The sequence below is a fragment of the Lagopus leucura genome, unplaced genomic scaffold (assembly GCF_019238085.1).
Source record: "Lagopus leucura isolate 7727_CA_CO unplaced genomic scaffold, USGS_WTPT01 Super-Scaffold_100002, whole genome shotgun sequence".
Lineage (NCBI taxonomy): Eukaryota > Metazoa > Chordata > Aves > Galliformes > Phasianidae > Lagopus > Lagopus leucura.
The window spans coordinates 75,209,879-75,224,761 of NW_024962263.1; the positions used below are offsets into that span (position 1 = coordinate 75,209,879).

General features: G+C 34.7%; 1 protein-coding gene across 3 annotated transcripts in view; it reads right to left on the reverse strand.

Moving 5' to 3' along the window:
• Positions 1-203: 203 nt before the first annotated feature.
• The window catches only part of CSMD3 (CUB and Sushi multiple domains 3), a 539,260-nt gene continuing 524,580 nt past the window's right edge, over positions 204-14,883 (reverse strand). For all 3 annotated transcript variants that reach the window (XM_042869066.1, XM_042869064.1, XM_042869063.1), the window contains 7 exons: positions 14,174-14,353; positions 11,362-11,427; positions 8,851-9,009; positions 4,648-4,760; positions 3,303-3,390; positions 1,697-1,832; positions 204-363 (listed from right to left, as the gene is read on the reverse strand). In XM_042869066.1, the coding sequence (XP_042725000.1) occupies positions 204-363; positions 1,697-1,832; positions 3,303-3,390; positions 4,648-4,760; positions 8,851-9,009; positions 11,362-11,427; positions 14,174-14,353 (902 nt within the window). The remainder of the gene's footprint in view (positions 364-1,696; positions 1,833-3,302; positions 3,391-4,647; positions 4,761-8,850; positions 9,010-11,361; positions 11,428-14,173; positions 14,354-14,883) is intronic.

Sequence of the window (14,883 nt, forward strand, 5' to 3'; positions counted from 1 at the left end):
AAGAAAACTTTTGATCCAGGTTATGAAAAACAAAATCAAAACAAAATACCCATAACCTATTATTGTCTATCATCCTCAGGAAAAGGTGACCAACTATATCCTGAAAAGTGTGCTTTATTTTTTTTTTTTTTCTAAATCAGTGAACTATGTGTGCACTGTGTTGTGTTTTGATTTTCAAACTTTGAAGACATATTATTACCACATTATACCATTGTGCAAACAGTGTTCAAGTTGGGGTCAAATCGTACCGCTTTCCCTTCCACAGACTTTGCATTTGTGTCATACATGGGGTTTTCAAAAGCAGCTTGTCCATTATTATTTTCATGTACAGAGCATCCTGTATATTGTGTTTTAGGTGCAGTCCTGTTAAAGAAAGACAGAATACTCATAACTTCAGTCTTCCATGCTGACATGGCCTGGTTTAAAAATCTGAACAGAACTTAGCCCCCAGTTTCAATTAAGGTTTTTTTTTTTTTAATACAACATCTGTCCTAAGAACTTGTAATGTACAAGTAATGAAACTGTAAGACATTTATGATTCATTTAAAAATGTGTTGTTTTGAAAAGTAAGCTAACAACCCAAGGAGACATGTATACTTGGATAATCATATAATATGTAGTTAAGAGTACAGTACAATCTTGTAAACATGGAATAATCAAGAGAAAGATTACTGAGATTTTCTATTTTCCTTCTGTATACTCAAGATATTTATTAAGAATCAATTTATATCTGAAGTACTTTCTTACTAAAAAATCTAATGATCAAAGTTTAATCCCTTGAAAATATTTCACATGTATTTTTAAACAAAATGTATATTGTATTAAAGATAAGTAATTATAGCATACGTTTAATATCAAATATATAAAATTTACTTGAGCATCTGCATTTTTTCACATTCTTAAGGTGTTCAGAAGCAAATTGTACCATGTGAAAATTGTACCAATTTACATGGTACAGTTACGGTACGTGTTTTAAACTAATCTCACCCTTTAGTGTACATTACAATTATAATTGCCAGGCTAACAGTAAATTTCACAATTTTCATTGTGACCATTTTCACAATTAATAGGCAACAAAATGTCTTGTTATTAAAGTGATGATATTTTCCTTAGTCATCAGATGTTTTATACCTATAGGAAAAGTCTACATAAAACTAAATCCAAAGGATTGGATTGGAACTGGTCTCAATAGCATAAACAAAACTTACGCTTGGACTAGTGAAACTAAGAAGGCTGTGGTGGTTGTATAACTACATATGAACGAATAATTTTAGATGCAGAAATAGTTTCATAGTAAAATCTTTCAATGCCATAATACTTGCATATACCCACAGACCAATAAACAGAACAGGCATTAAAATAAATTACTCAAATATTATTCACAATTCGGTCACGTAAAAGCAAAAGGCAGGAAGCCAGCTGGAAGTGCATACAAAGTATATTCCTAATATTATTTCCCATAAGTCAATAATTAATAGCATCCATGTTATTTAAGAAGCGTGAATGAAATCACTGCATGATACAGTAACCAGGTCCCTCAGTCATGCCAGACCTAAATGGAAGTAGGAAGAAATGTACACATGCATATTTTGCAAACATTAGGTCGTTTTGCTCAAATTTCATTTACATTAAAAACACTGAGAGCAATAGAAACTAAAAAGTAAATTAATAAAGAAATTCTATATACGTAATTTACCTTTGTTTATAAAGATAGAAGCCAAAACCAGCAAATATGAGGGCAAAGAAAGGCACAAGGATAGCAATCGCCACTGAACTACTATTTGTACCATGGGGTTGATTAGAAGAATTTGAACCTTCAGACATGTTAAGACCTGACAGGAATAAGAAAACAGGTGATGTAAAATATGGCTGTTAGTCCTGACACCTATTACTCCATAATCTTAAGAATTCTAGTAACATCTTGTGATTGGATCATCATAGTGTGTTCACCTGCATACATACAGCTGTAGTGTGAGACCACCTAGAAAGTAAATGTATGGTGGCAAAATATATACTAAGTAATAAACACATAGAAAATGTTTGGAGAGCAGTACATGTACTATAAGATATTAATTATTTTACTATTTAATTATGTATGGCAGTCAAGATTTTGATGTTATTACTACACATTAAGGTACTGTATTACAAGAAGTTAAATATAGAATAATCCATGTGTTAGATTGATTATATAACTGATTATATCTGCATATATCTGAAAGAATAAATACTGCATGTATCAAAGCAAAAATGATTTGCAGGAAAGTCTAAATCACCCAAAGAGGAAAAAGGAAAATTCAGAATGTTGATTTCATTAGCTGTTGCTATTGATACATGAAGTAAAAAAGACAGGAAAAACCAAGGAGAGCTAAAGCCATATATAGATGAAAAAATAACAAGATCTGCTGCATAGTTCAGGAACTCATAAATTACTAGATCATCTACAAAGTCAAAATATACACTTTTTAATGTAAAGAAGGGAATACCAATGCAGCTTCAAAGTTAGTTTCTAAGCTTTGAACTAGATCTTGTAAGAATTGCATACATTAATATTTTCTGACTTCCTAGGTCTTGCAAGGCAATATCTAGAAATTAACAAAGCAAAGCAAACAAACAGGAATTCAACACTTTAACAATACACTAAAATACAGGAAAATTCCATGTTGTGAGGAAAATTGGGAACAGTAGAAGTATTTTGTTAAGGAGAAAACATTTTTTGCATGTTCTTTTGTTTGAAATGATGAAGTGGCAAACATATTTAACAAAATCTGTTCTATGGATGCAAATCTATCCATAATTTGAATATGTTTGCTGTCTGCTACATTGAGTTGATTGCCAACTTCATTAACCACAAGTTGTACTTCTATAGAATTTAAAAGTGATCAAATTCTTCTGTTTCTACAAGATATAAACCAATAAATAGTCTTCAATATGTTAAACAATCCCCAATCCATAAAAAAAACAACCTCCAGAAAATCAGATGAAGGAGTAAAATTTTCCTAACAATTTACCAATACTTCTTCACCAATGCACTACTGTATAGTAGTTTTTGTTAGCTTTAAAATATTTTGAAGCAGTTGATAAGAGAAAACCCTCTTTTTATATTAATTTAAATGAATTTTTTCCCAATGTCTTCTTATGAAGATGTAATGAAAATAAATATCCCAGTGCATTTTACTGTGAATTACCATTATGAAAAAGTATAGTTTGTTTTTATGTTAGACATTCATTAATACCTTCCAGCATGTTCAAGAATTAAGATAGGATATTGAAATATGGACTGGCATAAACTTAGAATTTAATACCTAATCTTTGAAGTCCAAATTGCCCATAATCTTTACCCTGAATGAATCCTTGAAAAACATACGTCGCTCCATCAGGTTCAGCAGAAACCTGAAAAAACAAACAAACAACAACAACAACAACAAAAAACCCACAGTGAATTAGATGTAGAAAAGCTTGTTTCAAGTTGTAAGTGTGCACTTGAAAAAGAGATATACTAGTATGTCTCTTTGTTACCTGTTGTTCCCCTGAATGAAGTTCAAAAGGGAACATAGCTGTTAAGGGCACAACTTAGGTCATACTGGCTTATGATGATCTCTACTGTTTTTTATTACCTCAAAATTTTACTCTGTAAAACCAACGAAAAGAAAGTTTTTGGCAATTCGGGATGTTAGTAGTTTTATATATTGTATATACTTAATAACTACCTGATTTCTTAGGAAGTACATGGCAAAATTTATATCATATATAATCCTAAGGAAGCAAGTATTGAGGTTTTAACAATCACTTTAAAAGTTAACAAAAAAGATTTTATCTTCTATTGGAAGATAGTTTCTTTGTTACTCATCCCAATAACTACTTAGTTACACAGTTTTAGTCCAAAATATTGAATACTTAGAATACTGAATGATATTCCTAATATTGAATTGATATATTGACTTGGGAAAGGGAGGAAAGAGTTATGATCCTATGAATAACTCCCTTACAGGGAGTATTTATTTCAATTTACAGGTAATTCCCTTTCTGGATAGTTAATTGGTATGAATTCAGTAGTACCAAGGCAATTTTCTTCAAGACTGCCACTTAAGCTTCCCTTTCTGAAGACAACAGTGTGTCTTCAACAATGACCTGAAGCTGTGTTGTCACTGAAGTAAGGGTGCATTTCTCAAGTGAATTTCTGAGGGATATAGTAATCTGTTTGAGCTATTCAAGATTAAAGCAAAACAAAGCAAACAGAAAAAAAAAAAAGAAAAAAAAATACAATACAATAATTTAAATAAGAGCAACAGATGAACATTATATGGTATGTAGATAACACACACAACTTTACTGTGTACTTACGTATGTTTAGTTTACACCAAATTTATTGCAGCTACACCTCGCAATCAACTTCATGAAGCCTATAGTTTGTACATGCCTATACATACCAAAGGAATTTAGCCCTTTTACCAGTATATTAATAATAGATGACTATTTCTGTACTTTTCCTCAAACCAATCTCCTAGAACTTACAATGAATTTTTCATTTCATTTAATGAACCAGTATCACTAATAAGATTGTATCTAACATATTTCAGTATTTTTGGTACCAGTGTGATTTAAAATAAAAAACTTGCTTTCTATCTTTTGCAGCAGAAATATACTCACAAAACCATCCATAGCCCATTTTTCTTCTTTCAGCTGGCTCACAGATGTATGAGATGGTGCTTTAATAAGATATATGTGGAGCATGAGTCGAGCTTCCTGGCTTTTATATACTCCTGCAGAATAGAGTTTTTAAAATTTGTATTTGCATTGAGTGGAGAAATCATTGTTAAGAATAAGCATTTGATCTTTTGCCTTAAATATGGAAAACAGGAAGAACAAGTAGTATTTCCAATAACATTTAATTTCAGAAAGATACATTACTTTGTGATTTATTTTTTTATTGCAGAATTTCAATTAAAAATGTTTTTATTTTAATCTGTAGAGAGAAGAGAAGGGAACTCCTATTCTTATGCACAAGCCTTAGATAAAACAAGCATTTACAGTAGTTTGAAAAATACTGTTCTGAATAAGACAGAGGGTGTTTAAACATAGCATCTTTTAAGATTTGCAATTTAGGGATAAGGTAAAGAAGGTCATGTAGAAACACACATATAAAACTTTTCCATAAGCTTATGCTGAATTTAAAATTTCTAAATTTTTACAGATTTGATAAAAATGACTTTTCATCAGTCAGTATTTTCATTTGTCAGTATCCAGACAATGACAAGACTTGTGTATGTCTTTTTTACTTTGTATGCATAATTACTTGATTCATTTTAATTAATTTAGAAGAAATATTTATAATCAACGTAAGATTGTTAACGTAAGGAAAATAAAATAATATGATAAACTTAGTGAACTAATCTCCCATTAGAAAGATGTTGGGGAATACAAAACATATAGCTAACTTTTTCTTCGAGATTTTTTAACCGTTAATATCAATTAATGGTTTAGAAACTTCAAGTCTTAGAGAAAACAGCTTTCTGGCATGACCACTTCCTTTCTGTGAAGGCCCTGAAATCATTGTTCCATGTGTAGAAGCTAACAAGAGCTAAAAACTTTAACAGAAAGAAAACTGAAGAGAAAACCATGGAAAACAAACAAACTTTTCTTTCCACCTCCAAAAATTGCCACTAAGATGAAACTAAAATTCACTCACTAATTGTAAAGAACTGATGTCATACTGAAATGAATTTATGTCACTGAACACAGTTGCATGAACACTGACTTTTATTCTGCCCTTGCTCCCTCCTACATTTTTAATGTACACAGACTAACATATGTGGATGACTTCACACTGTATTTAATTAGTATGTCTTATCTAAACACCAATTAATTCAGCTAGATCTTTTTTTAATAAAGGAATACTCCTGCAATATAGCAGTCAACTTGGTTTTGTTCATTTCCTATTTTCAAATTTGTTGAAATTCTGTCATGTGAACATAAACTAAAGACAGTGTTGAGATGTAAACTTGCTGTCCAGTTGAAGAATACATAGCAGGCTGTACAAAACCACTAGCTATCACAGCTGTTGGATACAAATAAGGTTTTCTGAACAGGTATTTGGTGATTTTACGATGCTAATGTAAGGAAGGAAGAATGCTGATACACACAAACACACAGCTTAATGTTGGACAGTAGTGCTGGAGAGGGAAGAATTTTCCAGCTAGAACATAAAATTTTGTGTACGCGGTCAGAATAAAATGGCAATTTCATTGTGTAAAACTGAATACAAAGAAGGAAAAATAATTCAAAAGATAGTCACATCTGTCTTGTTGGCTGCTACTCTGAGAAGGACAAAATGTTCTAAATGGAAAGAGATGCCTGTACAAATCACAGCTGACATTTATCTTTGTCCTGTGTTAGGACTGACTGTAGGCTTTTATTATAGACTATGGCAAGAGATGGGGACATCAAATATTCAATTCAGGCTAAAATGAAAATTTCCTACCTCACTTCAGAAGCATCAGTATGAGATATGGAAATGAAATTGTCTTTTATTTACATGTCTAAAATCACAATTTCAATTTCCACACTAAGAATAGCTATATAAGAGGTATGAGCTTATAAAGCAGACTTTTGTGGTAACACAGCAATGCGTTCAAATTAATGCCTTGGTTTTGCTCTCTTGTTTTTAGGACTTCATTAACATCAAATAGAGCTTAGTTACTTTAGAACTTGGCCAGTGTTCCTCTAGACAACACTTGGAACTTAGGATAAATGAATCACAAGTCATGAATGAATGCATTGCATAAATATACTTTGGGAAATACTTGCATGAGGGTGAGGGCTTTGGTGTGTACATGAACACAAACATATGTACACTCAAGAAAAATACAGAGAAAAACTTCCCCACAAGCCAAGGCAGCTCTATTCTTTGCAGATTTCCAGTGATTGATTCACAAGCATTTCTCATTGAAAAACTGATGCGTTTCTTCAGAGCTGGCAACTTGTTTTCCAGTGTAAAAAAAAGAGTGCTTGATCCAAATTGATAAGTAAGAGCTCCACATTTATCTTCTCTTAATTCCCATAACAGCGTTGCTGTTTTCACTCATACGAATATGATCAAACGAATATGCCCATTTTCCAATCTGTGACAGACATGTATACTACAACCACATCAAGCATAGGCGTCAAAAAAAAAAAAAAAAAAAATACAAAACAAGGAGTGCTGCAGTGGGAAAAGAACTAGCTATTATGTTGGATAACCACAAGTTAAGCTTAAGTCAATTCCTTTGCATTTAGCTGTTTCTCATCCACCTGTGCATCCCTGACCCTAAGATATTCTTTTAATAACTTAGTTTTCTACCTGTATAATAGGTAGAAAAACAACTATCTTACAAAGTGTACAATGCCTGAGTCTAGAGAAGAAATAGGTATTTGTAATAATTACATTTGTGTGCAGCTAAGAAAATACTTTTATTTAGAGAAGGAGGCTTTTTCGAGTGAAAAAAGCACCATTTTAAGCTTTACAAATCCCAATAATGTGAAACACTGTATCTGCCAATATCCTTATGGAAATCATGATAGAAACTAAACGGATATCACACAGCAGATTAAATTTGCACAGACATTAAAGACAAACATGGTTAAAAAAAAATCAGAAAATACTTCATGAAACAGTCAATCTATGGCTCATCAAGAGGGATTCTCAAAGGATACCTTCAAAATACTTTCATCAGACAATTCTAGTGATAAAAATTCACAGCTTTAGATAGTAGAAATTGAGAACTAAACAGACACATGGCTTTTCTGGCCCATTGCGTTCTTCCCATAGACAACCCTGATAGAAGCACATGTGCTGAACTTCCTCCTTTTCCAAAAGTTTAATGGTCTATTGTAATTTTCCTTGCTAACACCTCTGGAAAATAAGAGTGAGAAAAGGATCCTTAAATGATGAATAAGATTAAAAGCAGCAGATCCAGCTTATACATAATTGCAATTTAGCTTCTTTAGTCCCTTGCAAAGAGGGTCTCAGACTGATAGATGGTATGGTTTCAAAAAACTAATTTTTGAGTGATAATACTGATTTAAGATATATGTATATATATCCACATCACTGCGGTATAGCCTGCTATTTCTGTGACAAGATAGATCCGTTGCCTGTGTGGATGACATCTCAATCAAGAAATTAAAAGAGTCTGAAAAATAAACAAATAAAAACAACTTATAAATCCAAATAATTTTACAGGCTCCTTCCTTGTCTTCTTATCAAGGCATACCTGTGGTTTCTGCTGATGCTTTACAGCAACATTGCTCTGCACAGCAGGGACAACAGAATGGCATAAACCAATATCGTAATCAAAAGACCTTCTACAGACACCACATGCATAAAGGTTAATATAAACTGTCATCTCCTCTTGTTCTCTGTGTTCTCTAAGTATCGATTCTAGGTCAACATATTGCTTGTTAATAGGCTGATGAAGGAATAATCTGTCATTTCAGAATTAAAAAAGTGTCAGGAATAGTAATGGGAGTACACAAAATATTTAAGGAAAAAGAATGAGAATTAGAAAAAACAATTCTTTCACTTCTCATTTCTCATTAAGTACAAATCTAATAAACACTGGGAAAACTGAAGAAGAAAAAGGTGGAATAATCTCTTCTTTTGAAAGGGAACTGAATTAGTATGAAAGTTTCTTTGATAAGCAAAGAGAGTTTCGAGCAGATATTACAAATTAAAAATGTGTGTTATGAATTAAGTTACAGAGAACTGATGCACTTCAGGGGGGAAAAAAAAAAAAAAAAAAAAAAGTCCCCAACAACAACAAATAAATAAACAATAAAATCCACAAACTGAAATTAGTTTTTCTTATCCCATACCTGAAAGCAGCAATTCCATATTGCTGTTTGTAAGTGTTGCATTTACTCTTCCTGAAGTTGCATTAAAACTGGTGACTGTCAAAGTCATGGGCTGTTTCTTGCTTTTGTAGTTGTAAGATCCTTTCCATATGTAATTTTGGGCAAATACATCATCAGGAACTATACAGACATCAAACATGTTTCAATACACATTGCAATATTTAGTGGTTATGAAGTCAAACATCCACAAAAAAATCTTACAAATGCAAACATTTTATCTACTCCCTCCTCTCAGAATCACAGAACCATAGATGATTTGAGTTGAATGAGATCTTTAAAGATAATCTAATTCAACCTTCTTGCAATGTGCAGGTGCACTTCTCTCTAAATCAAGCTGTCCAAAGCTCCATCCAGTCTAGCCTCCAACACTTCCAGGGATGGAGTATCCCAAGCTTCTTGGGGCAACTGTTCCAGTGTCTCACCATCCTCACTGTGAAGATTTTCTTCCTTATACCTTATACCACCCTTTTTAAATTTAATATCATTATCCCTTGTTCTCCACACTCTGGTAGAGTCCCTCCCCCTCTTTCCTGTAGTCTCCCTTTAAATACTAGAAGGCTGCTGTAAGGTGTCCGAAGAGCCTTCTCTTCTTTAGGCTAAATAATCTCAATTTTATCAGTTTGCCTTCATGGGAGTGATGATCCAACTCTCTCATAATCTTCACAGTCCTCCTCTGGAGCTGCTATATCTAACAGGTCCATCAGGGAGAATAAATGCATTAGATTCCAGTTTGTTAATAAGCAATTTAAGTAATGCAACAGTATTGTTAAAAGAAGTATGTTGACTATGTAATATAACAGATATATGCAAATCTTTAAAGTCTTAACATAAGATACCATTTAAAAATGAAATTGAAGGTTACTATAGATGACTTTACTACAGCTTCTAAAGGCAGTTGTATAATCAATGGATATTAAGATGTTACAATCACAAAATAAACAAGAGAGTTAGGCAAAGTAGATTATGATAACAAAAGAGAATAAATGGAAGGCTTACCCTTATGCTAGGCTCACCCACAAAACACCAGAAGGAGGGATCTCCAGACAAGATCCTTCCCCACTGGTAGCCAGCTCTTAAATAGGTCTAGGAGGGGTGGAGCCTGGCTCCACCCCTTCCGGCAGCACAGGTGAATTGCCTTCAACTGTGCTCCTCTGGCTGACTCATGGCTCACCCCAGGTGATCAATCAGAGGTTCAGGCCGTGACTCAGTAGTTCCCATACAGCAGTATATCAAACTTAGCTCTATAACAAATCATCAATATTTAAAATCAGCATTTTTATTATTTGAAGTCACTGATACTGAATTTAAACCTTAGAATCATAGAATCATAGAATCACTAAGGTTGGACAAGACCTAAAAGATCACCCAGTCCAACCGTTCACCTGTTCCCAAGCTCCTACTAAACCATGTCCCTCAACACAACATCCAGTCTTTCCTTGAACACCCCCAGGGTCGGTGATTCCACCACCTCCCTGGGCAGTCCATTCCAGTGCCTGACCACCCTTTCTGAAAAGTAATACTTCCTCATGTCCAGCCTGAATCTCCCCTGCCGTAGCTTGAAACCATTCCCCCTGGTCCTATCACTAATGACACGAGAGAAGAGGCCGACCCCCAGCTCACTACAACCTCCCTTCAGGAAGTTATAGAGAGCAATAAGGTCTCCCCTGAGCCTCCTCTTCTCCAGGCTGAACATTCCCAGCTCCTTCAGCCTCTCCTCATATGGCCTGTGTTCCAGACCCCTCACCAGCTTTGTTGCCCTCCTTTGAACACGTTCCAGGGCCTCAATATCTTTCTTGCAGTGAGGGGCCCAAAACTGGACACAGTACTCGAGGTGCGGCCTCACTAGAGCTGAATATAGGGGAACAATCACCTCTCTGCTCCTGCTTGCAACACTGTTTCTGATGCAAGCCAGGATGCCATTGGCCTTCTTGGCCACCTGGGCACACTGTCGGCTCATGTTCAGCCGAGCATCAATCAATACCCCCAGGTCCATTTCCTCTACGCAGTCCTCCAGCCACACCGCCCCAAGCCTGTAGCGTCGCCTGGGGTTGTTGTGGCTGAAGTGCAGGACCTGGCATTTGGCCTTGTTGAAACTCATCCCATTGGCTCCAGCCCAGCTCTCCAGCCTGTCCAGATCCCTCTGTAGGGCCTCGCTACCCCCAGGCAGATCCACACTTCCAGCCAATTTGGTGTCATCTGCGAATTTACTGAGGGTGCACTCGATGCCCTCATCCAGGTCATCAATAAAGATATTGAAGAGGACAGGCCCCAGCACCGACCCCTGGGGAACACCACTCACGACTGGTCGCCAGCTGGATTTGACTCCATTCACCACCACTCTCTGTGCCCGGCCCTCCAGCCAGCTCCTTACCCAGCCAAGAGTGTACCCATCCGAGTGTACCCATACCCTTTGTGTTTGTGTGTGCACTAGCATCTTGTGTCTTATAAGCATACAAGAATACAAATATTTACCACTTAGTTTGGGACTAGGCGTTCCCAAAGCTGGTCTGGGATCCTTCACCAATATTTTGGAACCAGCTGTTATAAAAGAATGAATGACACACAAACTGTGAGCGAATCAGTTACTCGTAAACCAGGAAAAATCATTTCCATACCACACTTTATTGTTACAAAGGATATAAGATGATGTTTAAAATTCTAAATAGAAATAAGATTTCAGTCCTCAGACTTAGCATCACAGGAGCATGTTGCCCACTGATTTCTTCTGTTGCCGCATTTTTTGAAGTTATCTGGATGCTACCAAGTCATTTGTAATGCTTTTGCTTCAGAATCCATATTTCAGAATTCAGTCTTGGGCAGGGCATCTAATATGTGAGATGTCATCTAAGGCAAGTTGAATGATTTAAATATTATATATATAATATACTATTTGTGTGCATATATATGGATATATATATATATACACTCATATATGTAGGCAAACACACAGTTATCCACATAAGATAGCACTATGGATGCTGCTTTGACTGGACTCAACACAGCACCAAACTGAGAAGTTTTACAAATGCATTTTATATCATGTTCCTCTCCTGGACTTAAATATCTTCAACACTGCTGAGAGAAATACCTTTTGTTCAGGACTGAAAAAACAAAGTTACATGCTTAATCTCTTAAAAATGGAGATAATCACTATTCCTTTAAAGAATAACATCAGAAAGAAAGAAACAAATTAAGTTGTCCACAACTGCTCAGATGATTTTGAGCACTAGAAATTAGAGATCTGAATTTCAGCTCTTTACTGACTAAAGCAGAAAGTCTGAAGTGATATTTCCTCCAAATGAGGCTGTTTTATTTTGCAGAAAATAATTTGGATTTACTTGGCTATAAAGAAGGTACATAATTCTGTCTTCTAGGGTAGGATACTCGTGGTACACTGGGCTCCATTCCTTGCACCGGTGGTTATTTTGGATTATTCTGTATTTTGGTTAGGAACACGATCCTCTCTTTCTGATCAATAGTTCAAAAGAAATCACTAATAATGTTTTTCTTGAGTGCGTTAAGAATATCTTTTAGCTTATTACAAAAGTCTTGCTCTTGTTATATAGATTAAAGCTAGCAAGTAACAAAGGCAGGTAACCTGAATTATACCTAAATTTCTCATGACCTGATAGTTGTTGTTAAAACTGATTGATAAATCTTTAACTTCCTGTTCAGAATTGAGATTTTAAATACAAGACCAAAACTAAAACATACTATCTATGGAATTAAAGTTTCTTGTCCAAACACTTACTAAGTAGGACTTTAAATATTGCAATTTTGCATTTAGAAGTACAAATCCTGCTTAAATTCTTCTAAGTATCCTTTTTTAGATCTAAATTCCAAGTTTTTTTTTCATTTCTTTTCATCCTTTTCCAAGCCATATTTGTAAAGTTCAGCATCACATGTGAACATTGTCTTCTCTCTTCTTTAGGAGAGATGTTTCATCCATCTATTTAATAGGTAAGATGGCAAATATTTAGGAGACATTTTACTTTATTTCACTAGAGTTAATACTTTATAATTTGTCATTTACTGTTGTTTTTGTTGTTGTTGTTGTTTTGTTTTTACCACTGCTGAAGAGCAAAAAACAAGGTAAGTGATCCTGAAAATTTTGGATTTTGGCAACATTTCTTCAGGACATTGGGAAACAATTATATGGCAAGGTGGATACACTAATAGTTACCACTGAAAACTAAAAAAAAAAAAATAATCTCATAAGGATTTCTTAAATCAGATAGACAGTTAATATTACTTGTTTCAGTATCATCGGCAGAAAATTCTTGGATCAAAATACAACCAGTGAATCACATTTGGCCTGCCATAACATTTCCTGAACACTAATGAAGTCATGGGCTTCTTGGCAGCATCCTTCCTAACGCTTTCCCAAAGTTCTGCTCTGTTCTTCCCAGCACTTGCCTGGCATATAACGACAGGACACCTGTTTTTTAGTAATACAAAATATTCACTTCCTGTGAATGAATTCCCCTTCCAAGAGGCAGCATTTGGTTATACAGCCTCTGTACTTCTCTCTAGGAGCCCTGGGGATAACCACATCCAAAACATTACGTATCAGTAATCAGTTCTTTAATTATTCAAGAATTGGAATTCCAAACAGTTGCTATACTTGTGGATTTCTTATTGCACATAAAAAATACCATTCTCATCCTGATTTTACCATGAGAATTTTCATGCCATGCCAAAATACGTGGGAAAAAAAACAAACCACACCATAAACAAAATAGAATTTTGGAAAACCAAAGTAAATAAATTTATTTTTGAGTAGTATATTGCTGCTTTTATTTGAATAAGAAATAATAAATCCTATGGTTTCATTTCATGTAATAATTAAGACCTCTACTTAAACTTCTGTAAGCATCCTTCTCTAATACTGCAACAATCTTAGCTGTTTTGCAGCTGACACAGTTTTCTACAGTAAACCTACCCTAGTCTAGGATTAATATACATGTGCAAAAACATTGAGGCTCTTATTCCACTAAGCCTATCAGAATGTAGTCCACACCTGACTCAGTCAGGAGTTTAAACACTGGTGTTAACCTGGACCCCAGAATTTTATAATTTTATTTGCAATTCACACCTCTGAGCATGCAAATGAAACATAAGCAGGTGAAAGCATTTGTCCCATTAAACACAACTGACAAAGGCTTAGAATTGTCCTTTTAGATATTTGCCTTCCTAGTTCCTACCTCACTTTATTAGGTAGCAAGTAAAAAATACTGTTGAAATGTGATAAATGACAGCTACAGCAGGAAACAGAAGAGGTTACCTTCACAAACTGGAACTTTCCCAGTCCACGTGCCATCAGATCTGCAGGCTCTATGCTCTGATCCTCCTGCCAGGAAGAAGCCTGGCTGACAAGTGTAAATCAATGTATAGCCAAGTGAAGGAAGATCCATTCCTGCAACATTTGCGTGAGATGGTGTTTCTGGTTGTTTACAGCTGTGAGCTACAAAGAAAAGATACAATATCCTTCAGTCAAAACAGTGAAAAAATAATCTATGCTCACTCTGACAGGTAAATAAAGAGGAAAAAAAGCTTCAATAAAAATAACACATAAATATATTTTTCTTAATTAAGTTACAATATAGAATATAAATGATTGTACTGAGGCTAAAAGTAAATATGTTCTTGAAAATGGCCCTTTCACCGTCAACGGACCAAGAACCAATTTAAATGCACCCTTGCATATTTAAAATTGTTTGTCTGCATATATAAACACAAAAAACACGCATCTTACCATATTAAAAAGCAATTCAGATTATATGGTTTAATATACCAGTATAGCATTGAATAACGAAATAAATGGGTCTCTTCAGAAAATACTATGAGAGACAAAAATTAATTACTAATCCTAATCTCATTAAAACTGTTTTACATCATTAACAATGAGTGTCTGTGAGATTTGTGTTGCCTCAAAAACAGCATACCTCCATACCTTCAGAGTATGAGCAGAGCCACTGATTTGCTATTTGTTTA